At 45.9% G+C, this 21,125-nt stretch overlaps 1 protein-coding gene across 2 annotated transcripts in view; it reads left to right on the forward strand.

The window, feature by feature from the left end:
• ANP32A (acidic nuclear phosphoprotein 32 family member A) overlaps positions 1–14,387 on the forward strand; it is a 37,438-nt gene extending 23,051 nt beyond the window's left edge. Inside the window, exons 2-7 of one of the 2 annotated variants that reach the window (XM_011385834.2) lie at positions 6,209–6,358; positions 6,597–6,719; positions 9,122–9,320; positions 10,583–10,680; positions 12,822–12,885; positions 13,145–14,387. In XM_011385834.2, coding sequence (XP_011384136.1) covers positions 6,209–6,358; positions 6,597–6,719; positions 9,122–9,320; positions 10,583–10,680; positions 12,822–12,885; positions 13,145–13,206 — 696 coding nt within the window. In that variant the 3' untranslated portion in view covers positions 13,207–14,387. The remainder of the gene's footprint in view (positions 1–6,208; positions 6,359–6,596; positions 6,720–9,121; positions 9,321–10,582; positions 10,681–12,821; positions 12,886–13,144) is intronic. The other variant, XM_023527271.1, reaches the window with a different exon arrangement.
• The last annotated feature ends 6,738 nt before the right edge of the window (positions 14,388–21,125 follow it).

A 21,125-nucleotide genomic window follows, 5' to 3' on the forward strand; every position in this document is an offset into this window, starting at 1 on the left:
AGCATTTATTACTCTAATCAAACACCTTTGGGAAGCAGCCCATTTCCCCTCTACTTTGGTGTCTCAAACAGTCTGGCCTTCTAGCTAGAAACCTGCAACAAGGGATGGCCCATTTAAAAGCTGACCTATTTAAAACCCATGAGCACTGAAAAAACACGGGGTCAATTTGATTTGAGTCTTCTTTTCAGTGCAACGCTGGAGCCTGAAAACTGAATTGGTCAGGGACTGACAAGGTTGAGACCAAAACTACAAATATTTATTGAATTCTTGCTCTGTGAAAAAGAAAATCAAGGCTCGAAGTTAATGGGAAAAAAAAAAGAAAAGGTGTGGATATAAAATCAAGAGGGGTGTATTTTGGACACACCATCGTAATTCTTCAAAATGTTGAGGACTCCTCGTATATTCCATGAGGAAGCTTTGCAAACAGCTTAGGTAATTCAGAGCTGTTGGCCTTTGTTCCCATTCTTGTACCTTGACGGTAGACATAGCTATAAAGGTGACTATGGATCTAGGAGAAGGCAAGCAAGTGGCTTTTTCCAAGCAGGGCATGCTCTATAATACAGTATTTCATTTAATCCAACTCTAGGTAATGGACATTCTTGTCATTAGAAAAAATGGAAGCTCAGGAGAGGTGAAATGAGCTAGCCAAGTGGGGAATGTGGACTTGAGCCACGTCTGTCTGACTTCAGAGCCTGCCTTCTGTCCACCTTTCCATGTTGCCTCAGGAAGCGCTGGGAAAATAAGGAGCTGTTCTCACTCGAGCTTCCTTCTCTCTGGTTCTGGACTTCTGAGGACTCTGTTTGAGGCCCAAGCTGTCCATTTAAATTAGGGCCAGCTTCACGGGCTATGGCCTGTGCAGTTACACAGGGCCCCATGTTTAGAAGGGCCCTGTCTTGCTCTTGGGTTTCATGCACTGCTGTTACTGTCTTGGAATCTGATAATTTTCGAGCAAGGGGATATCACATATTCATTCTTCACTGGGGCCTACAAATTATATGACCAGTCCTGTTTTGATATAGTATGTCCCTTTCTTGGTCTTTCTGAATTCCTCTTGTCTGCCTTTGGTATGCCTGTCCTCTCTGGGGTGGAAGCATTTGAAAAATGTACTCTGTCCCAGCCTCAGGACTACTAACTACCTGACACGCAGAACTGTAGTTGTTTACCAGCTGTCTGTCTCCTAGCTGGCCACTGCACCTCCTGTTCACTGTCACCTCCATGTCCTCTCAGCATTTGCCCAGGTGAACAGTGTCACAGGAGTACCCAATGTGGAGAGAGGGGTTTCTTATGGACAGAGAGTACTAGGTTTGGTCAGGAGGATTGTGCACAGTTGGCCTGCTTCTTAGGGAGGGGCTTATGCTTGTCTTGGGGGTGCAAGACACGGAAAAACGCTGCTGTTTATAAAAGGTGGGGTTTATTCAACTTGTATTGGACCAGTTACACCATAAGTTTGACTCACTCTGTATGCCTGGCACCTAGTGTTGTGCCTGGCACAATAAACAGGACATTTGTTAAGCAGTTGCTCTGGTGTCGGCTCCCCACTAGGCTGATTATAGAGAAGGACAGTCCCTGACCTCTAGGAGGATTGGATGCTTAATACACGATTAAATGATTCATGCGGCAGCTGCCCTTGGTGCCCTGGGATGCTCAGGGCTGGGTGCAGGGACGGCCTGGGGGGAGGAGCTGGAACTGGATTTGTAGTGCAAGGGCGAGAGGTGGGGAGCATGAGATTGGAGGAAGTGGGCAGAGGTTGAGAGTGGAGGGCCTCTTGAGGTCAGTTTAGGAACTTGAATTCTCTTCCCCGCCCCCAACCCCACCCGCAAGCTGCAGGAAACCAGGAATGTTTTCTAGACTGGAGCTTGCTCTTTATAGGTTAAACGGATATCATCATCCCCTTCCTGCAGAGATGGAGCCTGAGACCTCGGGTTGCATCGGGATCATTCAGCCAGCCGGGTCCTTGGCCTCCAGGTCAGGCCTATTCCCAGTAGTCCACCGACATCGCTGCCAGAGACCCCACTGGGAGGCAGAAGCAGGCTTAGAGTGACTTAGATGACTGTGAGCAGGACTACAGTGTTGACAATCAAGAGGAATGGCCAAATTGGAGCAATCTGTGGAGAGATGATTTCACAGTTTTGAAACAAGTAACGGGGTTGTTCCTTAGAGTGATGTGTTCTTGTGTGGGTCATGGGTGTTTCAGCTCCTGTTGATGAAAAATGACTGTTGCGACCTCGTTTTGGGGACAAGTGTTTTAGGATATGCCAGAGCGGGGCAGTCTGATTTCTAGGGAACTTTTCAGTGCCACCCTACTCACATCTCTTTAGGGGTGAGTACGAATAATTCCGGCTTCTCTGGGGTGTTGACGTTTGAGGCGCATGAAGCATAAGATCCTGTGGAGGTTTGGTGTTGGGCTGTTTCAAGAGCTCCTGATACAACCAGTTGTTGGACTAGAGAGAGCGTAACCACATTTGGATATTTTTAAATGGCTAGTGGAATTGGGAGAGAGTCTAAACCCAAAGTACAAATTTTCAGTTTAATTTTAACTTTGCACTTAGCTCACACCCAGGATTTGGCAGGTGGAAATGGGCCTTAAATTTCTTCTTTTTCTTTTCTTTTTTTTTTTTTTTTTAAGCGGAACATGCCCTGGATGTCAAAGGGATGTTATGTTCTCTTCTTGCATAGAAGGGTTTAGAGTATGGCCACCAAGCAGAGATGGGAGGAAGTAGGTTGGAATTGCAGCAGTTGAGAGTGAGTTAAGGAACTTTGGAGTGCGGTAGAACTTTTGAAACACGGTAGCCTGTCCTGGAGCTCTAAGAAAGTATGGCCCTTGGTGGAGGCTGGTGGAGGCAGGAGGTGGGCGGAATGACTTCCACGGGTTGGCTGTTGGGCTGACGTTTTTGCTTTTCCCTATTTGGTCTGTTTCAGACACTTCACAGGCAGCTTACCTGCCATCCCCAAAGTGCCACATCAACCCACAAAGAAGCAGTAGATTTCCCCCAATGTGGTTTGAGCTTTTTAGTGATAATCAGCAACTTTGGGGACTAAACCTGGGCCTTTCCCCTCCTCTTTGATCTCATCCCAAAGAGTACTGAAACCCCTGCCAGGAGGGAAATGCAGATACCCTGGGGATCCCCAGAGGCCCCACAGACATGGCCTATAACCACTGCAGCCCTCCAAACACCACAGGCTTCCCAGTGATTGGAAGCAGCCTCTTGCTCCTTGTAGAGAGAGGAGTCCCGCATCCCCAGCCTCTCTCCACATCCGTGTTCCCTGACTACAGTGTCATCTGAGCGAGGGCTGAATCAGATTTTGTGTTTTGGTTACAGAGGAAGTGTAACCAGGTGGGGACTCCTGGGAGTGACTCCCACCTGGCTGGTGGAACAGTTAGAAGAGGGGTTAAAGGGAAGTAAGTACTATCAGGGTCGCTTGTTGGATTCATTTGGGGGACCTGGGAGAGCTTGTGCCCTACATCTGAGAACATCAGAAAAACCACCAGGAGCCATTGCTGACTACCTGGATCCAGTAAACACCCTCCTATGACCATTCCTGGCACTTTAGGATGGGTGCTTCTGTTGTGGCTGTGAAATGGGAGAATACCCCCATGGAGCCATCGTAAGGATTATATGAGCCAGTGCAGGCGTGCACTTACGGGGTGCCTGGTGAGGGCTCAGGAAAGGTCCCGTCATCATTATTAATGAAAACAGTAGTAATAGTGACTTGCCTGATGTCCCTGAGAGGAGTAGCCACCAGTTTGGGTGTGGCGGTGCTGGGACTAGAACCTCTGTTTGTAGAATTCCCAGGCAGTGTTGTGCTTCTCTAGGAAAGAGGCCGACTTCCGGAAAGAATTCCCTTGACTCCCCAGCACCACCTCCTCCCATCTGTGTGGCCTTCTCCTTGGCTAATAGTGGAGGAGGAGAAAGCCCTTGACCCGTCTAGAAAAAACACGTCAGAAATCACTGAGGGTGGACTGGAATCCCTTCTCATATTTGTCTTTCTTTGGTGGAGCTTAAAGAATTCCCAGGGCCTTCTAAGGAAACGAGTAACTAAAGAAGACTGGATCTTGTGACTCCAGAGTTTACTGCAGATGAAGGAGGTGGTCCTCCCTCCCCCAGTACAGTTGATCTCCCTCAGTCTGCTCTGCTCCCCCTGAGGCCTGGCTTCCTGGCTCTACCCTGATTTCCTGCCCTAGGTCAGGAGGCCTCACAGGATTTATTCCCAGGCACTGTTGCCCCACTGACCTTGAGAAGGTTATTTGGCTTGGACATCTGGCCTCCCCTGGGGAATAAGAGAGTGGGAAAGAACGGAAAAGGTCCAAGGGACGGTGGGTCTTGGCGCCAATGCCTAGGCCCAGAGTTTCCTAGCTCTGAGAGAGCTGTCATGCCTGTCTCTGCCCCTCCTTACAAATTGCCGCTGTCCTGTGCTAAGCTATGTCCCAGGTGTGCCCTGAGCTCCCTGGCCTGCCCACTGGCAAGGGTGGACTGAAGAGACAGCAGGCCAGCCGTGGGTTCTCTTCCTCCAAGTTGGCATTTGGCCCATAGGTTCCTGACTAAGAAGGACACCTGGATAGCAAGTTGGTCATCCTGGGCTCTACAGAAAGAAGCTAGGCAAATCAGCCTGCTTTGGGGAGCAAGGGAGGGGGCAGCCCTCCACTGGGTCTGGATAGAAGGCCCATCTGCTTACCCCTGAGAAGAAAGGGTTATGAGGGAGCAGGCATGACCCTTCAGACAATGTGCGACCCATGGGTGAGAAATCAGAACCTGTGACTAGAAGTCCCAGGGATCAGCATATCCAGACAACAGCAGTACGTGTTTCTTGGAGGCTGCTGGGAATGGGCAGAGGATGCTGTGTCAAGCACCAAGTGCAGACAGGAGGATTACCTTTAAGGTGCCTGGCGGCCCTGGGAGGCCAAGGAGCAGGCAGACTATTCAGGGACAAGGGTGGGTAACTCTGGGCATCTGCCTGGAAGAAGCTTGCATTGGCCTCCCTGGCTGACTTCCCTGGGTCATTTCAGGCTTGAGACATGATTACTCTTCCTCAGCCCATCTCCCTGCCATCTGTACCAGAGCCTGGCATCTCACCTTCAGTCAAGTCTACCTTCTAACAACCTAATGAGAGGGTAGCTTTTGGTTAGTTCTTTCTACTTCCTGAGCAATGAAGGATTTGGGGTCCAAATTTTGGGTAAGAAGAGAGGAGAATCTAAGAACTCTTAACAGAACGAACGAAACTGCCTCCCAGGAGTTGGGCGAGAGACAGACAGGGCCACAGAAGTGCCTCCAAAGACCAGCATTTGGACTTTGCAACCTCATTTTTTCATTATGGGTTCGTCCCAGGTTTGTGGATTTCCATCATCTCTTGCATCTACTCAGGAACCTGAAAGACAAAGTCGAGAGCTGTGATATCTGATACAGTAGCCTACATGTCTCTTTACACTTAATTCAAAGTAAATAAAACTTAAAACTGAGTTCCCCAGTCTCACCAACCACATTGCAGGTGCTCAGTGGGCACATGTGGCTAGTGTCTTCTCTTGGACAGTGCAGAGGTTTCCATTGTCACAGGAAGTTCTATGGGACGGCACTGGTCTAGCAAATGGAGAGTTGGAGGAGCCCCTGGTTTGCTGTCTCTACCGTGGGACAGGCCAAGCAATGACCATGGTGATAAATTCCAGGCCTGTGAGCAGGCGAGAGCAGGCGAAGGGGGTGTTATCAGAGAGGGTCACAGACACATGACAGTGAAGGGTGCTCAGGGGCCGAGGATGGGCAGTAGGGAGCTGGTCTCAGGAGGTGGGTCAGGCTGGGGCCATAATGGGCTTAGAGTGAGGCTCAGAGGTCCCCTAACAACGTTAGAGCTATGGGCTATGCTTTTTTTGATGGAGTTTTGGAATAATGTGGCAATAGGGTTGGGATGAGACCACCAACCTTGCCAGTGGCAGCAGGGCTTGCTGAGTTTGTCTCCAGTTCAGCCATGGCTCTTGTCCGGTGTGGGCCCTGGTTCTGCAGCTCTGCTCACCACTGCCACCTCCCCCCTCCACGCCCCCTGAAAGACCAGGGAGAGCATGTGCAGTGTGATGCTCCAAACGTGATAGAAAAAGTACTGCTTTCATTATATGATGGACTGCTTCCTGGGTCTGTCTCCCTGTCCTCTAACGAGGCCTGACACCCTTCTCCTGCCTCAGCCCCATTCCTTGCCTCCATTTATGTGGTCCTTCCCTTTCCAGGTGAAAGAGCTTGTCCTGGACAACTGTCGGTCAAATGAAGGCAAAATCGAAGGCCTCACAGATGAATTTGAAGAACTGGAGTTCTTAAGTACAATCAATGTAGGCCTCACCTCAGTCGCAAACTTACCAAAGTTAAACAAACTTAAGAAGGTAAATAGAATGTAAGAGTGTGGATATGGGGAGACTGGGGTAGGGAGGAGGTAGGGTCATTACTTTGTGTTTAGGGAGCATGACTGAAGGTGAAGCCAGATGCCTGCACCAACACGCCTGAAGATTCCGAGACGATTTACCCTTCCTCGCCTGTCTGCGGAGAGCTAGGCTTCCATGAGCCTAGAACCTTTATTTTAAGAGTTGTTTCTCCTTTTTTTTTCCTCCCTGCCTTGTTTAGCTTGAACTAAGCGATAACAGAATCTCAGGGGGCCTGGAAGTATTGGCAGAAAAGTGTCCGAACCTCACACATCTAAATTTAAGTGGCAACAAAATTAAAGACCTCAGCACAATAGAGCCACTGGTGAGTCATTTGGGTCCTCCCCTCTCTCCATGGGGCGGGAGGTGGGAGGGACTGATATCAGGGAATACTACTTTCACATTTTTTTGTATAACGTCCTTTTATTTTTTTTCCACTTCTTTTTTTGACTTTATTTAACTCTCATTATGTGCTATGAGATAGAGTCTGAGCAACTGTTTCTGCTTCATCCATAGAGAAACTGAGGCCTAGAGAAGTTAAGTAACTTGGCCAAGGTCACATAGACTGGGCAATAGGGGGTTGGAGATTGGACCTTGGTCTGAATTTCTGGTCTGTTGCTTTTCCTCGTGCAGTTTCTGCTCCACGTTGGAAACTAGAGCTGTCATTTCTTCAGACTTACAGCATGGCTCCTTGTCTGTCTTTGAGAAGTGAGTAGCCATCCAGGAACTAAGCTGACCCTGGAGGTGGCCAGCCTGTTTTCTCCTTGAGACTCTGGCCTGAGGCTGGTGCTTCTGAAGTTGGAGATGGGTTAACCGTGACATAGACACCCTGGGATGGCAGAGAGCTATGTGATCTGGGAGCTCCGTGCAGGCCTTCCCCTGCTGTCCTCACGGATTTACTAGCCAGAAAGGGGCAAGTCATAGTCAGAATAATGATTTCTACATAAGCTGGATTCGAATGACTGTATTGTCTTGATTTTTAAGCAAATCAGCTAACTATAAGATGTATCACTGATTCAGTAGTAGCTTTTTTGAAATATAGAAATACTACATGAAATAAACACATGTTAAATATACACACAAAAGAATCACTTCATTAGCCATGCATCTTAGAATCAAGGAAAAGCCCTGAGGATATTTTGCCAAATTTTGCCACGTTTCCCTTTTCTGGGTTTATAGGGTGAAAATTGGGGAATCCCTCAGTTTGGGTATGCAGGGTTCTTGTCCAAAAAGCACTCTGCCCTCCATGGACGCTTGAGGGGGGATGGTTGATGGACCAGAGTGACAGAACAGGAAGCTGGCATTTCTTTTTCAAGCTCAAACTTCACTTGTTTTTATGTGGCCTGGGTTCAGCTACTAGAATATGCTTCCCATAGAACTTTTCAAAGTCTTTCACTTACCTTCTAGGGGAAAGCAAGACTATTTTGATATACTCGAAAGTCTTGATTTCATAATTTCATTACAAAAGAAAAAAATCTTTGAAGTTCTATATGTGTATGTTTTGGGAGGGGACTGAATATGTAAAACATTGTGATTCGGTCACCATTAGAGATCAGTTATATAGACAGATACATACACCCTGCCCGCCCCCACTCCCCCACACACATACCACCACCACCGTCACCACCACATGTTTTTGCAGCTTCCATTTCCCTACTTATCAGATTGATACATTAGGTTCACCCACCCAGACAAGAGCCCAGACTCCCTCCCTGCCCTTGACCCTCTGCTGAGAATGCCCAGGTCTAATCATGAGCTCTTGAGAGCAACATAGTTCATGACATTGACCCTGAGGGACAGTGGCTTTAGTCACCAGTTAGGCCTGGCCCCATTGGAACAGACAAGGACTCAGCCTGGGATAGGGTATTCTTGTGCCTATGCCTTGGAGACATGTCAGGTCGGAAGTCCAGGTGTAGCTCTCTTCCTTGCTAGCTATGTGACCCTTTCACTTCCTGGACCTGTTTTCCTTAGCCACCAAAAAGGCATAATATGGACAAGAACCCATCTGGGATAAAGGTTTGACAAAGCAAACGTGTTAAGTAAAATATGGACAAAATCTGGATCTTCCTTTGTTTTTTTCTCTTGTCCTTTTTGACAGGCAGTATCACAAGAGTAAGCTCACAGGTCTGAAGCTGGGCGGCCCAATCAGACCCCAATTCTCTTTCCTCTACTTCCTTATCTGTATAACAAACTAATAATTATTTATACTTTATCAGGATTCTGAGGACAAATTGAGTTACTACACAAAGTGCTACTATTATCATCGTTAACTCCTATTATCATCGATATCATTATGATTATACACAAAAGGAGTTAGTTTGTTGGCCATGGCGCCTTTGTAGTTCCCCTCTGGCCTCTTAGTCACAGGGTCAGGCAGCAAAGCTCTTGGATTTGCCCACCAAGTGAGCCCCGGCTTAATTTTGCAGTATTTGCTGTTAAGGCCAAAGCTATAATTGCAGAATAAAAGTCTTGGCATTAAATGAGGCTTTTAAAGATCATCAAATCCAACCCCTACCCCCATTTTCCAGATGAAGAAACTGAGGCCCACTAGCCAGCAGTGATGGGTCTGGGTGGACATTGTGGCTGGGCAGAGCCAAATAGTTTCTTTACCACATGCACCCTTCACGCCGTCTCCATCCCCATCCGTTTCCTAGGTTGTTTTCCATCTCCCCTCCCCTCTCACCTCCCACAAATCCCTCACTGTTGACTTCGTTTTTCTTCTTGCAGAAAAAGTTAGAAAACCTCAAGAGCTTAGATCTTTTCAATTGTGAGGTAACCAACCTGAACGACTACCGAGAAAACGTGTTCAAGCTCCTCCCGCAACTCACATATCTTGATGGCTATGACCGGGATGACAAAGAGGCCCCTGACTCGGACGCCGAGGGCTATGTGGAGGGCCTGGATGATGACGAGGAGGACGAGGATGGTGAGTGGTGAAGTGAAAGGGCTGGGCTGGGGGTCCTCCCTGCATTATGGAGGTGGGCTGGGTGTTGGGAGGTACCTACCAGCTGCTGAGGACTAGCTGGCTGTTGACCCTTCTTCAGAGCTGTGGAGGGGAGTGGGGCTGTCTGCTTTGTTTACTGTTGTCCCTAATCTGTCTCATTGGTTGACTCCCATAAAAGAACAAGGCGTGAACCACAGAGAAACATTTTGAGACTCTCCAATTATATAGTGACTCCTTAAAAACCATCTAGCTGAATCCTCACTTCAGTTTTTTCCCTTTTCCAAAGGCCCCCCGCCAAGGAATGAGATTCTAGTGTCTCTCTGGTGTGACCCTAGACTCAAACACTCCTAGAGAGGGGATGAGTGGATAGAGGAGGGTGGACTATGGCCTAAGGGTCCTTTTTCCCCATCTAGGTGTCCAGTTGAGGAGCTGGAGAGGTTGTGGGGCCCCCTGGTGGCTGCAGCCCACAGCACTTGCGGGGGGTGTGGACTGCAGGTGGTAGCAGCATGTTAGGCTCCCCGGCAGTGTGGTAAGCAGCCAGCGCTGTAGGAAGGGAAAGAGGGAAAAGAAAGGGGCATCTCCTCCTGTCCCCCTCTTACCTTCCCACACAGCCAACACAATGTGGCTTCTCTTCACGTACTCACGGCCAGAATTAGGTTAAGATTAGAGGCACTTGCCCAATTAATTCAGACATAAGATTTTGTTTTTCCTTGTTAGATGAGAGTATTTTACAAGATATTCAGATACCCCGTTTGCCTTAGTTTGTCACTCTTGTGATGCAGCATAGGGCCAGGACTGAAGTCCTGAGACCACGTTTCTAGGCCTAGACTAACTTGAGGTGTGACCTTGAACAAGTCACTTCTCCATTTGTGCCTCAAATTTCTCTGTTACAGCAAAGAGTTTGGCTAGATGTTTTTTCTAAATAAATTGACTTCTGAGCTTTCCCAGGCCCTGTAACTTGCTCCTCTGATCCAGCAATTTCTTTGCTCTCTCAGCCTTCACAGAGGATCTTTCATATTTGTAAAACTTGGAGAGGAGGGCTTATCTTTTAGATCACTCTAGGGTGTGTTCAGTTATATTAGAGCATCCAGGTTTGGAGCCTGGGTGAGGGTGGGAGGGTCATGGGCCCCACACGGAGGACCTCACCCCACCCCTGCCAAGCCTGTCAGCCTGGGGCGTGTGCTGTGTGAGAGAGGAGCTAGCTCACCACCAGTTCCTTTCTTGTCCCCATTTCCACTGCACAGAGGAAGAATATGATGAGGATGCTCAGGTAGTGGAGGATGAAGAGGATGAGGAGGAAGAGGAGGAAGGTGAAGAGGAGGACGTGAGTGCGGAGGATGAGGTAAGTGGCTGGGTGGGGTGGGGGCACCGTCTCCCTGAGTCTCCCTCCTGCCTCTGCATCAGTCCCACTAAATGCTTCAGTGACCAGCCTTTGGCAGCCTGGGAGCCCTGGTTAAGAAACTGAGTCCATTTCAGGACCTCGTATTGGCCTGGTTTGGGAGAGGCTGGAATTCCAGCGAGCCCTGGGAGGCTGGAGGAGTGGGTAAGGGGATTCTGGAGGCAGGTAAAGAGGGAACTTACCTGCTGGGGTAAGCCTGGCCCTTGTTTCTGTGTGGAAATTAGTTCTTACTGCATTCATGTCCCTATTTTCTGCCTTTTTGCATTCATATGTTAATTAAGATATTCACTGAGCACTTAGAGTATTAGGGAAATCAAAGACTGCCCTGAACTGAAGTGTATTAGAAGACACTGCTGGATCCCAAATCAGAGTGACAAGGGTCTCCTGCACACAGTGGAAGTAGTGCCATTTTCCTAATACCTTGGCTCATTCCCAGTTTTTTTGACAAAATCTCTGAGTGGTAATATATAGAAGAGATTTACCTGTGTGTCCCTGGACAAAGTCCTCAGCCTTTTCTGATCCTATTCCTTCATCTATGAAATAAGCGTCATTTACAACTAGGTTGTAAATAGGGATCAACTCCCTGATTGTCAAGAAGATAAATTAATTTGTAAGTAAGATGCTTAAGGATAATGTCTGACAAAGGGTGTTTGACCACTTACTATTTTAGGCTTTCACACCCTTCTCCAAGGTGCTGGCTCAGTACACTGGGTTTTGTGTTTCTGTGTCGAATCTCTATAGCAGAGTCACTTTCCATGATTTGTTCAGATTTCTAACTAATGTTCGACTTTTTTGCTAATTGCAAAAGTTAGACCTGGAAAGGCTTAAAATGACAATAGCATGGACAAGGCACCTGCCTTCTCCCTGTTTCCCATCCCTCTTGGTCGGGCATGCAGATGCCTGTGCAGACCTGCTTGGGCAGGATCTGCGAGCCTGACCAGCCCGGGCTCGGGAGAGGCAGGCGCGGGCAAAGAGAAGAGCTGAGGAGACAGGTTTGGTTCCTGCCTTGTCTGCAGCAGGGCTTTTCTTCATAGGTGTAGGCTGCTCGGCTCACCTCCGAAGACTGCTGCGAGTACTTTCAATAAAGACTTAGGAAAAACAGGTCCCCCCAGGACAGGGCAGTAAGTCGTGTTGGCTAACGGATATTTTCGTCTTGTTCTTCCTGTCACCGGAGCTGCCCCGTGTAGGGTTGTTTTTGTGTGTGTGTGTGTGTTTTTAATCTCATTGACCATCTGCAGATATACAGCTTCCAGTAAAAGCTGATACACACACAAAAAAAGCAAGAGTCTCAGCAAACAGACTGATTAAGGAACTATTTGGTGACATTATAAAAGGGTATTTCCCTTGACAAAAAGAAGTCTAGCACCAGTTCTTTTTAAGCAATGGACTTGCCCGATGCTTTAGAAACGGTGTTCAACATACAGAGATTTAAATAGCATGTTACTTCAGGAGCAGATAAAGCAAGAGTCCTGTGTTAAGAATGAAGTCACACACTTGGCTAGATCTCTAGGGGCAAGGATGATGTCCTCAGGGGGCCTCGAATTTATCCTTCCTTCTCCTCCAAGGGATCTCAGTTTGCAAGATGGTGAAGGGCTGGGTAGGGTGAGATTGGACTTACCCACAGAATCTGGATTTGCTGAAACTAGGGTCTTCCCTTGAAGCCCAAACTAGGCTGAGGACAGATGAAAGGATAGCCTACTTTATATGACAGGGTGGGCTTAGGAACTCGTTCTCCAAGAGAACAGCAGATTGGAACGCTGCCTGAGTTATAGGGACTTCAGCTCAGGAGTCTTTAACCTGGGGGTAGAACCCACAACTCCCAAACATTGTTTGCAAATATCATCTGTGATGGATGTATTTTCTGGGGAAGGGGGTCAAAACTTTCCAAACATTCTTAAAGGGGTCCTGGATGCAAAAGAACCTCTGGTTTAGATTCATTCTGAGATAGTAGGTCCTTGTGTGGGACTCTGAGAGGCTGGAGATGATCCCTACCTTTTGGAGGTCAGTGTCAGGGAAGGTAGCTTCCTCAGCAAGTTCCTAGCTCTGGTGCACGCCTAATGCTTGATGTGCATCTTCTCTTCTAGGAGGATGAAGAAGGTTATAACGACGGGGAAGTAGACGATGAGGAAGATGAAGAAGACCTTGGTGGTATGGCAGTCTTTTTATTCTCAGCTCATGGCAGGCTGGTTCCTTCAGCTGACAGATTGTGTAGGCCCTGAGAACCTGGCAATGGGCAGAACATGCCCATCTGAGGCCGTAGTTGCCTCCCTGGCTTTGCAAATCTCCTGTCTCATTTTGCCAGGATGGCAAAGCTTCCTAGATGTGTGGTCCCCTGGTTTTCCAGCAGGCGGGCTGAGTTAGAGGCAGGATCGTGTTTAATCTAAATGCCTTTTCCTTACTCTTCCAGAAGAAGAGAGAGGTCAGAAGCGAAAACGAGAACCCGAAGATGAGGGAGAAGACGATGACTAAGTGGAATAACCTATTTTGAAAATTTCCTATTGTGATTTGACTGTTTTTACCCATACCCCCCCCCAATCCCGCCCCCCGAAACTTATTTTTTTCTGATTGTAACGTTGCTGTGGGAACGAGAGGGGAAAAGTGTACTGCGGGTTGGGGGGGAGGGAGGGCGGGAGGGGGTGGAATAAAATACTATTTTTACTGCCACTCTTTATTTTTTTCCCCTACTTTTTTTTGTGTCTGTTTTTGTCCCTGTAAATGCAATAGCTGAGTACACACCAAGTGAGAGATAGCATTTGTTCTTTACTCTCAAAGAGGATGGTTTGGAGGTCTCTTACATTTCCTGGTATTTCCCGAGTCTCCTGAGTTGGTTGGAAGGCCATGGCTGGCCTCACTTTGGTTTCTCAAAGCCCAGGAGCGGCTGAGCACTAGCCATATTTTACCTCTCGTTCTGGTTCACACGATTTCTGCATTTCTTGGGCCTGCTAGAGGCATCCAACGCCCTGGTTTTAAATAGCAACCTTAAAGGCGTATGTTGGCACTGGTTGGGGGACAGTCCCAGTCTCTCATTCCCTTTCCCTCTTCACAGATGGTGGTGGGCTTCGTTCTACGAAGAAGACTCTGATGTCACTCTTAAGAGCTATGAACTACACAGCTGAAAGCAGCAGGCTTATGAATTATGAGTAAAATGGATTTGGTGATTACAATTAGAAGAAACAAATCCTCAAACATCAACCTCTTTAAAAGATTTTTTTTTAACTCTCCTACCTTGTTCTGTAAAATAATAGAACGCTTTGTTTTACAAAATGACAAGAGAATTCTTCCACATGTACTTCTGTGCTTTAGACCATTTTTACAAACCTAAGCGCAGGAGACATTGCTGCATGTCGGCCGGTTCGTTTTTGTTTTTGTTTTTGTTTTTCATACACCCGAGCACGGAAAAACTAACACAAAATTGTATTTTCTTACCTAGTGGAAATCTGAAATGACTGCAAATTCCTAGTGAATGTACAGGTTTGCTTTCATGTCCCTCTTCTGGATTGCTTTAGAAGTGACGTGTTGTTTCCTAGACCTGTTTCATCTGTACAAAAGAACATCTGCACCAGTTTTTCTCCTCCCCTCAGAAGAGCCAAACTTTTGAGTTTTATGTCTGTTTGTCATTGATAAATTTCAATAAATCTTTTTATACAATTTTTTGGGGGATGGCTTTTTTGAGTCCAACAGGCCATTGATCTTTCTGAGATGCATTCCAGATAACCTGTTAGCTGACAGGGGCTTACCTGATAAAATAACTTTTCTTATAGAAGATGTAACTTGATACTAAGTTTGGATACTTGAGGTCTCAAAGCAAAACTCAGTGTGCTATCTTCATTAAAAACTTCATCGGGGGGGCGGGGGGATCCAAAAGATGTAAAGAGATAAAGATATAAGAAGAGTTACTTAAAAAACAGTCACTGATAAGCCAAACTTGGGGCCTTATTTTGAATATCCTCATTGCTTTCAGGCTATAAAAAGAATATATTCTTGAAAACCTCAGGAATGTGTGAAACAAATTTATTCCTTTTTTAACCATTGTGATAATTTCTACCTCTAAAAGGTCTTCAAAAGCATGTATCTTAAATGGCTATGTAGTAGTCCATTAACTTGTGATTTGCTTAATCCTAATCAAATGGTTAGATGTTTGGGTTATTTCCAACTTACCACTATAGTAGACATTCTGTTATTTTTACTGGATTTTTTAGTACAGATGCTTACAAGTAGCATCAGTGGACCAAAAGTTGACATTTAAGGCATGTGTGCCAGGTTCCGTGTTTTCCAGTGTACTGTGGTAGTTTGTACATATGCATATGTATTCATTCTCAGCCTTATAGTGGTATGCTTCTCAGGAGAGACCAACCTACCTCACCCTCTGGGTGGTACCCTGGCACTCTGCTCTTTGGAGCAAATAGACATCCTCTGACTCCATGTGTAGGATAAAGGAGGGAGGTGGCCTCCCAGAGGCCAATGGCTTCGCTAAGCACAGGAGCTGTGAGGATGAACTAAGCAGATGTGCTTGTCCAGAGCTGGTGAAAACATGGGAGTAGAGAGGCGAGGCGGATCAAGGTCTACTTGGCCTGGTCTCAGGTGTTCTAGTCATGACTCCCTTTATGGAGGATTTAAGGATTAGTTGATTCACTTAGATATGAAAATAAATGCTATAAAAGGTAAGGTAAAATGAATGATATTGAGTGGGTTAATGTTGGGACTAGGAGGAAACCCTATATCATACCAAACATTCATATCATCCCTCTTATTGTACCCATTTTATAAATGAAAACAGGTCCAGTGACTTGGAGGTAAGAAGAGGTGAAGCCAGGCTGAATCCCAGATCTGTTTTGAACTGTTCTCATCAAACCTAGTCAGGAATGGCAAGGAATAAAAGTAAGCTTGGCCAGAGCGGGAGAAGCGGAGAGCTGACCTTTGTTGAGCTCTTGCTGTGTGCCAGGTACTGTGCTTAGCATGAAGCATCTCATTGAATCTTCAGGCAGGTGCTATTACTCTATATAGGTTTGTCAGGTCATGCAGCCAGAAAAGAGCATGAGGAGTAAGCCAGGCTGTGTGGCTCCTCCTGAACCACCTGTGTTGAAGCAGTTGCTCACCTTTGCCCATCACACTTCTGATGAGCAAGGTTTCCTCCCTGAGTACTAGCGAATGCCATAGGATGGACCCTTGAGAAGCAAAGGCCCTTAGAAATCAATCAGTCCTCATTTGATGAAAAAAGAAACCAAAACTCAATGAGGGTAAGTCACACTGTCACACTGTAAGGCAGTTGCAGAGCCCAGCCTGGACCCCAGGACTCCCATTCCTGGGCTTAGACACCCTATCTACATGGCTCACTGATCGTAGGGAGGCCAGCTGTTGTGAGAAGCACCAGATACACAGTGCAGTGTCTTCCAAGAAGAACAGCCAAGCCTTGGGTGGACAAGATAGAGCAAGCACTACAGCATAGCTGTGTTTTACGTGACTTTGGAGTACATCCTATGATTTTAAATACTTACAGTGGATTTGGCTTCCAGATAGTGTCAGGTTGATCCTCCCTGAAAAGGGTATGCATTTCTTGATGCAGACCAGTCCCTGAAGGGAGATTAATGATGATGATGATTCTAGATTATGAGCTCCTACTCTGTCATAGTTTATATCCATTGTCTCCCTTAATCCTCACACAGATTTCATAGACAAAACTCAGACTCGGACAAGAGAGACAACTAGCCCAACTAGTAAGTGGCAGTTAAGCCTCAAATCTGTGTCTTTCTGACACTGAAGACCTTGTTCTTACCCACTGCATTAAAAGAGCCAGGCAGACAAGGGAAAGAGGATGAGCAATTCAGTTTGTCTCATTTGCTGACTTGCAAAGGCTGTTTTTATTCTGGTTCAGAAACTCATTGTTCGTGGTTGGAAGGATTCCCATAGTGGATCCCTAATAAGCAGCTTTGGACAATGGCGGCCCTGAGTCCCTGGACTAACCCTTGGACAGGCCCCCGTGCCAGGCTGGGCCCAGGGGTGAGCAGGGCCAAGGAGAGGGCTGATGATGGTTGGAGACAGAAGGGCAGGATGGAGGCCCACAAGGCAGGCCCCTAATGTGCCAGCAGGGGAGAGACTGAAAAAAGATTTAAACCTGATTGGGTGTCCTCAGGCAACTGTGACAAGACGATCATCTGGAGTTGCCTGCCAAACATCACTTCTTTTTGGTCTGGCAACAGTACTACAGAAAACCACTGCAAGAACTCAGGGATATGGCCTATCCCCATTCCCGAAGTTCAGACGGGGATGCCCCCTACCTACCCGGTTCCTGGGGTGATTAAGTCACCCAGTCCTGGCCAATCAGCGTATTCCAAACTTTGACCATAGTAACTGGTACAAGGAAAGGCCTGGAACACACATAGGTTAAAAGGCTTGATTCCTGGAATTTGGAAAATGAGAAACTTTCTGTTTGAGGTACTGAGCTGAGAGGGTGGAGGCCTGGAGTTGTGGAGGCATATTCCTTGGAGAGACCCTCTGGATGATCCCATTCCAGCCTCAAAGAGTCCTGACCAACACGATGAAGTGAGAACATCAACATAGTTTTAGAATTTACTGTTTGCTGGGCATTCCACATTATTTTGCTTGTTTCTCATAGTAACAACCGATACTTGTTATTATCCCAATTTCAAAGATTGAACACATAAGTGCTCAATAAATATTTGCTTCTTAGTGCCAGATACAACAATAAATGCTTTATAGAAATCAACCTAGTGTTCCCCAAATTTCCCTGATAAGAATCTCAGGGGCTTGTCAGACTGCCAGGCCTCACCCCTGGGAATTCTGGTTCTATAGTTCTGGACTAAGGCCTGGGAATCTGTGTTTTAACAAGTACCCAGAAGATTCTCATCCTCAGTGACATTTGGGAAATGGTACATAAAATGTAATACCTAAAAACACAACAACAACAACAAAAAATACAATAGCCTAGTGAAGGTATTATGACCATACTCAAAGTTGAGGTAAGTAAGGCTCAGAGAAGTTAAGTAACTTGCCCATGCTAATATAGGTGGCAAGTGACAGAGCTGAGATTTGAACCTGGGTCTATATGACTTCCACGCTTCTTGTAGAAAGGGATAGTAACTACCTGTGTGTCTCATAGATTTGTGAGACTATAGAAAAGATAGGAAAGAACATTACAAAGTAGAAAGCGAAAACTTCTATTTAGAGAAAGAAGAGGAGAAATGCCAGTTTTATGAAAAGCCCAAATATTTTCTATAAGAAGAGGAAAAGAGTCCTAAAAAACACTTGATAATTAAGATAATCTACATAAAGAATCTTTTTCATCTCTTTAAGATTTACGTATAATAAAATCCACTCTAACAACCATCATGATACAGTTCGTGGAAGATCTTAGTCTTAAAAAAAAAAAATGCATTTGCACTAAATCTTGCTCATAGCCTTCTGAAAGTGTTATAAGTTAGCCAGGGCTCAGGATTCAGGAGACCTGGATTCTCACTGACTTGGAGACTAACTAGCTAGGTGATTGCAGACAAGTCACCTTTTTGTCCTATGAGAAGAGCCTAGACTAGATGACTTCTGACAGCCTTCATCGATAGTTTGTTGTTATATTCTTTCCCTCATTGCCCTGAAGCCTCCAGTTAGGTCTATAATGAACATGAAGTTTAGTACAGGTGTTCCCTGCCAAACCTTCCAGGTGGCAGGAGGAAGGGTCAATGCAGAAGCAACAGACTTTCTGCAGAGGCAGGAGCACTCCAATGAGGAATTAGCAAAATAACTGTGAGGTCTCAACATGTAGACAGCCCGGTTCTTACATTCTTACAAGTGTCTGGGTAATCCAGCTGGGCCAATAAGGAAGTGGAAATAAAACTAATCTGCACTGAGTGCTCAAAATGTGCCCAGAGCTTGATGCATGTGAACTTATTTCATTCTCACAGCATAATGCTCTTTGGGATAGTTATTGTTCTCTCTCACTTTCCAGGTGAAGAAACTGAGGTTCGGAGATATTATGTAACTCACTCAAGATCACACAGCCAGGAAGGCACAAGCCGGTATCAGTACCCATAGCTTCCTGGCCTGAAGTATGGAGGTGTTTCCTCAATTCTCAGGTCCTGTGCAGCCTACAGCTAACTGCAGCATGATTTATCTTCTCCAAATCTTGGTTTGACTAATTTCACACATTTTCTCAAGAATCTAGCTCTCAGGCCCAGCACGGTCCTCCCACTCATCTCTGCAGTTCTCCAGACTGTGACAAAACCAGTCTCCCCATAGTCCCTGGGAACAGATGTCTTGCAGCAAAAATGACTTGAACCTCAGAAACGAGGAGAACTGATTTCTACCTCTGGAGAGAGGGACACTAGATGTTTTGAAGGATCAACAGCAGCTCCTTTCAATGCTTGAAATATAGGGAGGGGCAGCACAGATGATGGTACGGTCCTGGGCTAGAGCCAGGAGAAAGAACTGTGTGACCGAGGACGAGCCACCTCTCTGTAGTGTCTGCCTCCCAGAAATGTAGGGAGATAGCATGTTTGTGTGCTGATAGGAATGGTCCAGCAGAGAGGGAGGCATCGATGATGTAGAAGAAACGGAGAGAATCTTGCAGAAGATCAGAGGCCTCGGATCTTGTAACTAAATAGAAGTTTAGCCTTTGGTAGAGGAAAAAGGACACTTCATCCTTCGTAACAGGAGAGAAGGGAGAGAAAGGCTATATAGATCCAGGTAGGGGGGCAGGTTTGGTGAAGGGAAGATGGCAGAGTTCCTTATCTGCTTTTGAAGGAAATAAGAGGCAAGGTCGTCAGTGGGGGGTGGGGGCAGAGAGGGGCAGAATGGGAGTAGGGGTTCACCGTGGGAACCCTGGGTGTGAGGGGCGGGGCAAATACTCATTTACCTTCTATTGGTGACCACAACTTTAAAGGGAGACCTGTCAGCATGGCTCTGATGCTTGAGTACAGGATCGTCAAGGTGGCAGACAGTTGGGTTTAACTAGTCATATTATTATAATACATGAAGAGGCAGCAGGGAAGGTGGGGTGTTTAGAAGATTGGCCTCTGGAAGTCTCTTTGACCTTCAGAACTTAGGTTCCTGACACAGTCCTTCTATACTGATCAGCTCCAAGCTGTTGCCATTCAAAGCCTTAGTAGGTAAAGGAGAGCAAAAATAGAGTCCTCATAGCAAGGAGACTTACATAGGAGGGTAAAGCGATAGTTCTGTTGACACTATGGAGTCAAATTCTCCCCAAAAGATTGATATTTGGTGAAATGGACCACACTACAGGAAATATTAAACAAGCAGTTACTGACCATCGTGACAGCCACAGTAGGTGGTATTGAGTGAGACTACAATATTTAGGTAAGCTTATTTTCTACCTTATTTCAAGATGACAGATGGAAGCACAAGTTGGACTTAAGGTGTCCCCTGAGATTTTAGAGTAACATATTAAATTAGCCAAATTTGATCAGTGGCTACCCAAACTGTTCATTCTTAAAACTCTATCAGAATGGAAAAAGGCTTATGACACTTTAAAATGGACCAACTTTCCAGGAGGGAAAAAAAAGGGGGAAATGTTATGATACAATATTTACTGAAAAGAACAGAGAACAAATTAATATGCAGACAAATAAGAACTACATGTAAAGTTTTTTGACATATGAAAAGGTTAAATGCTCTATAATTCAATAAGAACTAAAATCCCGATAAAAAAATGAGCAAATAAATATTTGTACAGACAGCTTCACGAAGGAAGATATGAATGGCCAATAAGCATGTTAAAAAGTGCCCCACATCATTGGCCATCAGAGAAATGCCAATTAAACCCACAGTGAGTTATCACTTACACTCACCAGAATGGCTAAAATTAAAGAGGATGACAACATCAAAAGCAGGTCAAGATGTGGAGCGACCAGAACGCACATAAAATGGCACAACCTCTTTGGGAAAAGTTCTGGCAGTCTTTAAATTTTAACATTGTTTACCTACCTTCTGACCCAGCAATTTCATGCCTAGATTATTTACCCAACAGAAATGAAACATGCTCACAGAAAGATTGGTATGAGAATGTTTACAGCCTCTTTGTTTATAGTAGCCAAAAACCAGAAACAACTCAAATGTCCAACAATAGGTAAATAAAAAAACAAATTGTGGTATATCTGTATAATAGAATAATTCCCACCAATAAAAATAAATTAATTACTGATAAAAACAACTCTGAAGACTATCAAAACTATTATGCCGAGCAAAACCAAACCAGACATGAAAGAGTATATACTGTATGATTCCACTCACATAAAATTTAATAATAATAAAACGAATCTATAGTGACAGAATTCGAGCACAGATTTGCCTCTGGGGGCATGGAACTGGGAATTGATTGGAAGAGGGCATGAGGGAACTCCCTGGGGTGATAGAATTATTCA

This window comes from Pteropus vampyrus, unplaced genomic scaffold (genome assembly GCF_000151845.1).
Source record: "Pteropus vampyrus isolate Shadow unplaced genomic scaffold, Pvam_2.0 Scaffold15, whole genome shotgun sequence".
Classification (NCBI taxonomy): domain Eukaryota; kingdom Metazoa; phylum Chordata; class Mammalia; order Chiroptera; family Pteropodidae; genus Pteropus; species Pteropus vampyrus.